Source organism: Capricornis sumatraensis, chromosome 3 (genome assembly GCF_032405125.1).
Source record: "Capricornis sumatraensis isolate serow.1 chromosome 3, serow.2, whole genome shotgun sequence".
Classification (NCBI taxonomy): domain Eukaryota; kingdom Metazoa; phylum Chordata; class Mammalia; order Artiodactyla; family Bovidae; genus Capricornis; species Capricornis sumatraensis.
In genome coordinates this window covers 173,186,166-173,196,281 of record NC_091071.1, presented here as the reverse complement: position 1 = coordinate 173,196,281, position 10,116 = coordinate 173,186,166, and the positions used below count along the sequence as shown (strand labels likewise).

At 53.7% G+C, this 10,116-nt stretch overlaps 1 protein-coding gene across 1 annotated transcript in view; it reads right to left on the bottom strand.

Moving 5' to 3' along the window:
- Positions 1–3,591: 3,591 nt before the first annotated feature.
- Positions 3,592–10,116, bottom strand: part of MYOM3 (myomesin 3) — a 48,546-nt gene continuing 42,021 nt past the window's right edge. The window contains exons 29-36 of the mRNA XM_068968515.1: positions 9,078–9,165; positions 8,537–8,575; positions 8,160–8,268; positions 6,885–7,048; positions 6,646–6,682; positions 6,454–6,476; positions 4,842–4,897; positions 3,592–3,852 (exon numbers count right to left, since the gene is read on the bottom strand). Coding sequence (XP_068824616.1) covers positions 3,592–3,852; positions 4,842–4,897; positions 6,454–6,476; positions 6,646–6,682; positions 6,885–7,048; positions 8,160–8,268; positions 8,537–8,575; positions 9,078–9,165 — 777 coding nt within the window. The remainder of the gene's footprint in view (positions 3,853–4,841; positions 4,898–6,453; positions 6,477–6,645; positions 6,683–6,884; positions 7,049–8,159; positions 8,269–8,536; positions 8,576–9,077; positions 9,166–10,116) is intronic.

Below are 10,116 nucleotides of genomic sequence, written 5' to 3'. Positions count from 1 at the left end.
ATACAAAAGACGCTCTTTTGTCTGAAGACCTGTCTGGAGACCCCACCCTGGAGATCCCAAGGGTTTAGGCGTTATATATTCCAAACCAAGAACAAAGACCAGACAGAAAGTTTTTTTAAATTTTATCACGATATTCTTTAGCAAGGCCCCTTCTCCCACCTTGTAGTTCAGTGGTTAAAGAGTCTGACTGCAATGCAGGAGACTTGGGTTCGATCCCTGGGTTGGGAAGATCCCTTGGAGAAGGAAGTGGCAACCCACTCTGGTATTCTTGACTGGAGAATCCCATGGACAGAGGGGCCTTGCGGGCTACAGTCTATGGGGTGGCAAGAGTCGGACACGACTGAGCGACTAAGCACGCGCATGGGCAGGGTTGTAGTGTCATTTCTCCCACCTGAGTGGTGCTTGAGGTTTACTTGGGATTCAGTGGGAGGAGCTGAGACAGAGAACAATGAAAGGTCCTAGGGACCTCCATCCCCACTGCCCCACCCTTGACCTTCCCTGTCCACAGTCCTCCTAGGTGGGGGCCCAGTGGAAAAACTGGCTGAGCCTGGCTTCTGTAGAAGGTAGAGCAGAGGGAAGAGAGCAGAGCAATCAAGGACAATGAGGAGCCCGGTCTTCAGCAAGATTGCTCCAGGAGGCAGGGGACCCTAACCCAGGAGACTGGACCAAGAAAAACTGTCCATATGCAGCACAGCAGGGACCAACTCCTGCTCCCAAACTGGCTTGTCACCAAATCAAGGAGCTCCCAACATCTCCAGTCTAACGATGCACTGCTTTTGATGACTGCAAAACCCACTCCCCACCAACAGGGGGCGATCACACCATGTTTTAATCAGGGCCAACCGGAAGGTGCTTCTCTGGCAGGAACACGACAAATTGCTGTGGACACTTCCAATGCCTCCTGCTTCCCCGTGGAGAAAATTTTTACCGTTCTGGACACGGGGGCCAAGAAGCCACCTCCATTTGTACACCTGTTCACTGATCTGCTCACTCAGCACTTTGGCGATTCTCAGGGGTTTAGTGAGTTCACCTCTGGGCTCTGGACTCTGTTAACGTGGAAGTCATGTGTGACTCGTTGCGATCCCATGGACTATACAGTCCATGGAATTCTCCAGGCCAGAATACTGGAGTGGGCAGCCTTTCCCTTCTCCAGGGGATCTTCCCAGCTCAGGGACTGAACCCAGGTCTCCTGCATTGCAGGCAATTCTTTAGCAGCTAAGCCACTCTTTGCAACCCCATGGACAGTAGCCTGCACCACGCTCCTCCGTCCATGGGATTTTCTAGGCAAGAGTACTGGAGTGGGTTTGCCGTTTCCTTCTCCAGGGAATCTTCCCTACCCAGGGATTGAACCCAGGTCTCCCGCATTGTAGACAAACAGCTTACCGTCTGAGCTACCAGGGAAGTCCATAAGCCACAAGGGAAGCCCCTGGACTCTGTGTACCCCTCTGCACGTGTAGCAGAGCAGAAAGTCCTCCCAACAGGACTCAGGGAGTCCGGTTCTTGTCCTAACTCTGCCGTGTACCACTTTGGTTCTCAATTGTCATGTCATGTCTGTAAAAATGAGGCCGATGATGATGTTCCGTTGGATGTGACAAGCACTGAGACACAAGAATGCTTCATAACCTTCTAAGTGCTGTGCCTGTGAGATTTATTGTTTCCATCACAGCATCTGCCTGCCTGCCGCCCTGTGTTGGGGTGATGATCATATGAAGGAGAAGAGGAGGTGCTCTGTGTGAAGAGGAAGAACCTACGTAAGCATATGTCAGGCTGCTCTGGTTTTACGAATAAAGTGCATGGATACTGTGCATCCCGATTTCTTTGAAATTTGAAACATTTTTCATGGACAAATGAAAGAAGCAGAGTCTCTCCTCTGAGATTCCAAGTATGAGACTGGGAGAGTGAATGAGGGCAGGACCTTTTTCTTCATCCCATTGTCATAAGAAGAGAAAAGCAAAGGAGAACCAAGTTCTGGGGAATAATCAAAATCTTAGGGTCAGCTGAAAGGGCCTTAAAAAATGATCTTTCAGGTTTGTTTTATGGATGAAAAATCAAGGCCCAGAGAAAGGGGGGAAAAAAATGGCCAAGATCACACAGAGAGATCTTGGCTTCAAGCCTGTCTGTGTTTGCCTCCAAGACCCACTCAGTTCTCCATATGGATTCCCAGCCAGGCACGGCAGGACCCCTGGCTCCTTGCCTCCCACCGCCATCACTGAACACCTGGCCTGAACTGCACCTGTTGCTGCTGGGGGTATAAGCTTCCCATCATGCCTTGATGCGCATGTAGGTGGTAAATGCAGGAGTGATTCATTTTATCTTTAAATTCAGAAATCATTTCAGCAATCAGAGGTGGGTGTTATGTTCTGGTATTGAGAGTGTAGATGAGTTTTATTTTCTCCTTCATCATTTTCAAGGTTATCCAAAATTTTACAACAAACATCTCTAACTTTATAAATGCCCTCCCCTCCCCATCTGATTTTAAACAAGGAAACGGGAGGGTGGTGAAATGCTCAGCTCTGTATTGAGGTCCGGGAAGCAAGGCCAACCAGTATGTGTCCTGCCAGGCAGAGGCCCTGAGCTGGGAGTCCTGAAGGTCTGAACTCTGCAACGTGGTGTCCCAGGCTGCCCAGATGGTATCACCTCGACGCCTCACCTTTGCTCTCACGAGCCCCTGCTCCCGAAATCTCCTCCCATGACCATCACCAAATCCCACTCATTTTTTAGGACCTAACAACCCATTCCGCTAGTTCCATGAAGGTGTTTTAAAGCTCACCTTCCCTACTTGGGATGAACACCTGATTCCCTCCTCTGACCACCAGTGGAATTTTATCTGGACCTTTTAGAATTCCGATCATCTGACTTGCCCTGGAGTCATCTGCACCTAGGCCTGTCTCTTCTCCTGGGCTGAGGTGCCCTTGAGGGTGGGGCCTACATATTATGTATCTTTGGGCTCCCAGTGCCATCCACAAGCCTGGCATATGCTAGATTTCAAATGAATGTTTGCTGAACTTCATTGAAAATACAGTATTCTCAAAGAGGGGTATTGTGATATATCCATTTATGGCTGCGCTCATTAGCCTCAGCACTGTTGTCATTTAAGGTTGAATTCTACGTGGCAGGGAGCTATTATATTTAGCAGCATTCCTGACTTCTATCTACTAGACGCCAGTGGACACCCCCAGTTGTGACAACCCCAAATTTGGACTGCCGACTGTTTCCTAGGGGACAAAATTGCCTCCCATTGAGAACCATGGATATATGATTTCAAGGAGTTTTCATAAAGAATCCCTAGGAATAGGAATTCCTATTTGATAGATGAAAAAAAGGCTCATGGAGAGTTTAGAGTTGAAACAGTTCAGCACATAAATCCTCCAGTCCAAGTCCAGTCCTGATTCTGCAATCCTAGAGGCCTCCCAGCACCCCATCTTTGCTTCTCCACTTGGGTGTGTCCACTCCACCCACTCCCATGCCGTGGGTTCTGCCCTTTTCCCTCCCCTCCAGTCTCATCCCTGTGGCCTGTGCCAGGCTGTGACCCACTGGTTGACCCTCCTAGTCCACACAGACTAGACCTCAGGCTGTGCTGGAATCCGACCGTCACATCTGCAGCACCTTTTCCTCCTCCCCATGCTTGAACACGCTGATGGTGACCTGGCCTGTCTCAGACCCGTACTTGTTCTTGACAAAGACACCGTAGCGCCCGCTGTCCTCACTGTTGACCCTCTCGATGGTGATGGTGACCTCCATCCCCTTCACATCCATGTGGTAGCGGTCCAGGAAGGTGACAGGCTGGTCGTTCTTCAGCCAATAGATTTCAGGGGCAGGATCTCCTGAGACGACGCAGGTCAGGCACAGGGTCTGTTTGAAAGGACAGGAAAGGAACAGTCAGTCTCATCCTCTGGGACTAACCCTTGGCATTGCCTTCACATTCCCAGGGAGCTCCCATACAAGCTGCTCCTTGTGACAAGTTAATTATGTGTGCTTTATTGTAACCCATAAAGTAATAACATGAAAGGGAGGCATTTTACTGCAGCCCCGCATCCTCCATTCTCAACTTTATTCTAGAGGAATGCTTGCTAGAATTTCAGATCTTTATTGCTTGAGCAGTGACCTGCCCTAGAGTGGCATGGACTTCGCTTTATTGCTTTCTGTTGTACACTTCATTATCATTTTACCGGGCAAATAAGCCCAGATTGCTTTTAAGAATTGAGATAAAATAAAGATTTTAAGAATTGAGTTTGAAAATTCTCAGGCGAGCAGTCCTCCGTGCAGAGCACTGTAGTGTAATGGGCAAATGCCCAGAGTCTGGAGCTGGGCCGTCTGGGTGTGACTCCCAGCTCTGTTCCTTTAAGCCGTCTGACCTTACCAAAGTCCCTTAACCTCTCTGGGCCTCTGTTCCCTCAGCTATAAAGGGTGACTAGTAATAACACACTGTTCCATGTGGTTGCCTCCATGGTTAAAAAAATGGAACAGTGCCTGGTACAGGGTGAGCAACATGAAGACATTAGCTGTTCTTTGCTAGAGTATTGGGCTTGCATGATTTCAGTCTGGAAAGGGCTTTTTAGGGCTCATCGAGTCGAACTCCTGTGGAAACTGAAGTTCACGGAGAGAAGCCTGTGACATCCGGGGCCCCCTGGAGAGATCGGGTGAAGCTGGGAACAGCATCCCGCCCCCAGGCCACACACCATACGTGTGACTAGCGAGGGGTGGCCGCTAAGCCAGACTCTGGCAGATCCAGCCTCTCCGGCTCTGGGGTCCACAAAGCTCTGTTGATTTGTGCTCTTTGACGGATGTGGGAGGGAGCCCAGGGTGGGACTGCTGGCTGTGGGCCAGGGGGCTGACGGTACCTTATCTTCCATGATTGTGGCCACGTCTGGGAGCCCCCTCACCACTTTGGCACGATCTGAAAGGGAAACAAACAAGACACCCCTGTGATGAACATTTACCTGGAGTTGTGGTTTATTTTTCAGCAATGCTTCTTTTCCTATTGGCATTGTTTAGGGTGGACATCTTTAAACTTGTATTACGTTATTTTTTGCCTTTACAAACAGAAGATAGAGGACATGTTTCTGTCATTGCCTTGAGGTTAATATCATGGTCGGTGGTACCTGGAGGTGATAGTGAGGTGCCCTTCCCCTTGAGAACTGGGAGAGAAGGTGAATAAGATTGCTCTAAGCCTTAAACTGGCGAAGTGCACAGAACAGGTGTGACGATCCAGCTAAGGGAGGGAACAGGAAGGAAGCTTTGGGGACACTGATTCTGGTCAAGGGAGGGGACCTGGTGGCCCTGGTGGTTGGGCAGGAAGAGAAGGTGGCTGTAAATCTCTAAGCAGAAAGCCAACATATCCTGTATGCTGAAGTCAAGGCTGTGGGAACGGCCCCTGGATCACGATCAGGGATACGCAAAGAGCCTTGAAGCGGTTGGTGTCCGCAGTGGAGGTAGGGGAGGAGGACCCTGGATCAGGGTTGAGGGGAGGGGGAGAGATGGACCTTCACGTGGGCTCAATGTTCACCAGGCAACAATCTACCACCCTAGACTCTGGACTTCACAAGTCCCGGCGACCACAAATGGTGAGTGCAGGCTCCTGCTGTTAGGGTCCTGGGCTGGGTGTCCTGTCCTGCGACTCGGAATCCCAGGATGGGTTGTGGGACAGAAATAATTAGACAGAGATGTGATGGGCTGAGTCGGGTCTTCAGCCTCTGGTCCTCTCACCAAGGTGGGCCGCCCCCTGTGAGGGCTCCTCACTGCCCTTAGACCCCAGATGTCTGACCCCCTTCCAGATTTCAGTTACGAACAGCCTGCACTTCCTGCCAAGTGGGGATATTTGGGAACAAGAAGCCATATAGGGTTAATCCCTCCTCCTACACATGACCGCAAACGGTCAGTTTCTTTTCTCAGGTTGTCCGGAGCTGCTTTGCTCTGCTGCCTGCAGTCTTTCCCTCTTGAAAAGGCCCATAGTGACTGCTGGGTCAGTGGGACCGGTAAGCCAGCCTCCTGGAACGGGGTGGTTTAGCACCAGCTGTGGGGACCTGACGAAGCTCCAGCGCATGGACTTGGTGGTGCCCCTGGGCAGCTCAGAGGCTGTGTCCTGGATTAGCTGAGACCCTAGTGCCCCGAGAGCCAGAACCAGTGTCAGCTTTAAAGGCGTCCCCTCCCAGGCCTCTATCAGAAAGACCAGCGCAGCCTCGGTTCTGTCCACCCCTGCCTTTGGAGTCCCTCTGACGTCAGCCGAGTGGATGCTGGGTGCATCCACAGTCTCAGGTATCCTCGGACTCCTTATCCACCTGTCTTCATGCTGCCGCTGCCACCCAGGTCTCCTGGCAGCTCTGTGACAGCCCAGAGCCACACAGCCACACAGCTAGGCAACCGGGGTTCCAGCTGCCTCGCCAGGAGCTGTGAGCGGCTAGGAAGTCACCCCCAGCTCAGAACAGGAAACCGCGGAAATATGGCTGGACTTACTCTTCTCGATGATGGCCAGGGCTCTGGAAAACAGAAATGGAAAAAGGGCTTGGGGTTCCATCATGTAAACGACAGTCCTGCCCGCGGTTGGGGGAGGGGTGGTAGGGGAAAGGCGGATCCAGCCAGCTGCACCTCCCAGGAAGGGTCCTGTGTGCAGGCACCCCAGGGGCCTTGATCACGCTGGGAACTTACTTCAGTCTCTGGTGCTCAGCCATGGCATCCTCAAAAGCTACGAGAAGGAAAAGGGGAACAGCTACGTCAGAGCACCCCCCCCTACCATCCCTACACTCCATCCCCCTGACCTTTGCAACCCACAGGTGCCAGCCCAGCTGTGACTGCTCCTCCTCTCTGTTCCAGCATTCTCTTGGGGGCAGTGCCCCCAAAGACTGTGGGGTTTTCTAAACAGGTTTCCACACGGGTGGAGAGATCACCTTGCCCTGAGAGATCAGCCGAGAGCTGCCGGACTTCCTTCCCAGCCGTGATCTCCAGGATGTATTTGCCCTTGTCTGAGTCCTTGGGGTCCAGGATATGGAGCCAGATCTCATCCAGAGTGGTACCAGCCCTCACCCGATCGCCACTCTCCAGGCGTTTCTCTCTGAACGTGAGGGCAAAGCAATGGTTAACAGGGCTGTGCCCAGGACAGGCTGACTGCCTGCCCAGCTGTAGGCACTCCTGCCCCAGACTCCTCTCCTGGGGTTTTGTTTCTAGATGTGTGGGGACATTCGATAAGTATCTACCCATTCATCCACTCATCATTCACCAAGGCTTGTGGCCGTAATGTGTCTCTATTTGCGACATGTCCTGCAGGCTGGGACCTTGAGAAAACGGTGCTCGAGGATCAGTGGCCACCTCCCCAAACCCAACCCATGGGAGCCACTTCCTCACCTCATCCTTCTCCTCATCTTAAGAAACCTCCCAGGAGCTCTTCCCACAATAACTGGCCCCAAGCTCTTACAAACTGTATACACTCCCTTCCTTCTTTCCTTAAATTTCATACCTAAAGACACCCGGCCCATGGCCCCAGTGTCGTGCTGCAAAAGGGACACTTCTGGGCTTGGTCACGGGGCTCAGAGAGTCTGGAGAAGGAGCTTTGTTGTTCTGAAATTCAAGTTGGCCTTGGTCTCACTCACATGACAAGTTTGAGTAAGTCAGTCTAGCCTCCTCCCTAGAATGGGTGCAATAATGTCTGCTCCACGAGGCTGAGGTATGCACGTAAGAAGCACTGGGAAAATTCTGCTCCCAAACTCTCTGGGGTCACTTAGCTCCGGCTGAGTCCTCAATGCCTGATCCTGCCTTCAAGGCCTGGCGCTAAGTTAGCTGTCAGCCCCCCAGGTCCCTCTGCCTGCCTGTCTCCCCTCAGCCTGGCTGCCTGAGTGTGCTAAGGCTGCGGAGACCCACAAAGGCACCACGACCCACGTGACCACCTGGTATTCCTTCCTTCCTGAGTCCTTCCCTCGCTCAGTTCCCAGGTGCTGCTCTAAGACCACAGTCCTCCCGTGGCCATGGAGACACTGAGAAAATGTCCTCAGCACCAGGGTGCCCACCTTCCCGGGGGAGCCTCCCTTTAGCGCCTCTGACAGTTGTTTCCTTCCCGGGCTCCCTCTGTGGACCGGGGGTGGGGGGGCGGTGGTCTCTCCCTTAGGACTGGGCTCGGGGGCGGGTGCTGGCCCCCTCCCTCCTGGCACTCCGGGGCAAGGCCAACGTACTTGTGGAACCAAGTGGCCTTCATGTACTTCACGTTGTAGTATTTGACCTTGCTGAAGAGCCGGATCCCTTCCTCCGTCCCCTGGATTTTCAGTGGGGTCGCAGAGAGAGCTGCGGGTGGGAGGGGCAGAGGAGAAGGCTGAGTCTTCCCCAAGGCCCTTTGGGCATCACATCTGGGGGGCAGCCAGCTTGCCCCTGCTCTGGGGTGCGGTGGCGGGAAGGCAAGTGTGGTCACGGGGCAGGAATGCGACCCCCCACGACAGTCTCTGAGGTTGGAGTCTAAACCCACCCCACCCTGGCAGCCAAGGATGGCTGGAGGCCCCCCCGAGGCTCTGTGGCATAGGGCAGGGCAGGGCAAAAGTGGGTGGGGCTTGCTTACCACCGATCCTGCCCAGCTCCGTGAAGATGGCATCCAGGGCTGGAGGGAGAAGAGGGAATGGTCAGCTGATATGGGGGGCTCCCCTAGGGACGCACCAGGGTGGGCTCGGCCTTGGAAAAGGCTGGTGGAGCTTATGAGCAGCTCTGAGGATGCAGGCGTAGGGGCGAGGAGGGGACCCAGGGCACTCCATGATGGATGGGGTGGGGCCACGCAGATGGAGGGCAGATGGGCTGAGCTGACGATTTTCCTGCAGGCTGAGCCTGCCGGCCTGGTGAGGACCCTGGGGCCCACTGTGGGGCAGAGCAGAGGACCCAGACTCCACATCACGAAGCCCGGGCTCGCCGTGGGACAGGGCAGTGAGCGCAGACTCCGGCATCACACAGGCTGGGCCCTCCCTGGCCCTGACCTGCTGTGCAGCTGTGGGTAGGTCACTTAACCCCCCTGGGCCTCAGTTGCCCCCAGTGACACGGGGATCACAGACTGCATCTCTCGGTTCAGCGAGAGACCCTCCTGGCCCATCTCTGACATCGCCAGCTCCTACCTTCATCTCTGAGGTCCAGGATGGTATCGTCCTCCCCTCGATCGTCGGAAACCTCGGCTCTGTAAACACCCTGGTCCTCTTTGGACAGCTGGAAGGAAGGAGGAGAGAAGGCAGTATCAGCGTGGGTTCCAGAAAGAGCGATGGATGCAAATCAGGAGGTCTGGGCTCAGGCCTGCCCCTAACTCCTCCCGGGGCTCAGTTTACCCCCCTGTGATGGGCTGTCTCTGGCTCCTTCCAGCTCCAGAGCCCTTTGATTCCAAGCTCTCAGTTTGTCTGGGCCCGGAGGTGGGGCAGGGAGGCGGGCCTGAGGGCAGAAACAGACGCCCCCTTCCCTTCTCCCCTCCCCCAGGGGGATTCTGAGTCAGCTGCTCTGAGCAGAGCAGAGAGTCCTCCTCACAGAGCCGGGCTGAGCTGGGGGCACCCTCCACCAGAGCTGCCCTACTTCTGTGGGGCCCGGGATGGAGGGGTCTCTCTGCATCTCTCAGAAGAGGTATGCTTTCTTTTGCTCAGGACAAGGGGGTCCTTATTGGCACATGCTTGTCAACCTCGAGAAGCCTGGGTCAACACTTAGCAAAGCAAGAACTTGGGCTGTGCTTTGAAAGCAAGGTCAGAGTTCAACTGTGCCCTCTCATTACGCAGCATCTCCTCCAAGGGCTGGGTGGGGGGCAGGGGGCGGGATGATATCTGCCTCCCTGACCCATCAAAGGGCCCCTTGCAACCATCTCCACATAGTGTGCTTTGAGGCAGGATCCGAGGCAGACACACTTCTTTAAAAAAAAAAATTATTTCTTTTTAGTTGGAGGATAGTTGCTTTACAATATTGTATTGGTTTTTGCCATACATCAACATGAATGAGCCATAGGTATACATATGCCCTGTTTCTCATGAACCTCCTACCCATCCCACCCCACTCCTCAAGAAGCATCTCTTAACCCGGGGATCGAAGGACTGCAAACCCAACAGTCCTCGCCTGTGTTCCCTCCCCGCCCCTTCAGTGAAGGCGCCAAAGCCCCAGCCACATTCTGTGCAGGGTGTTTGG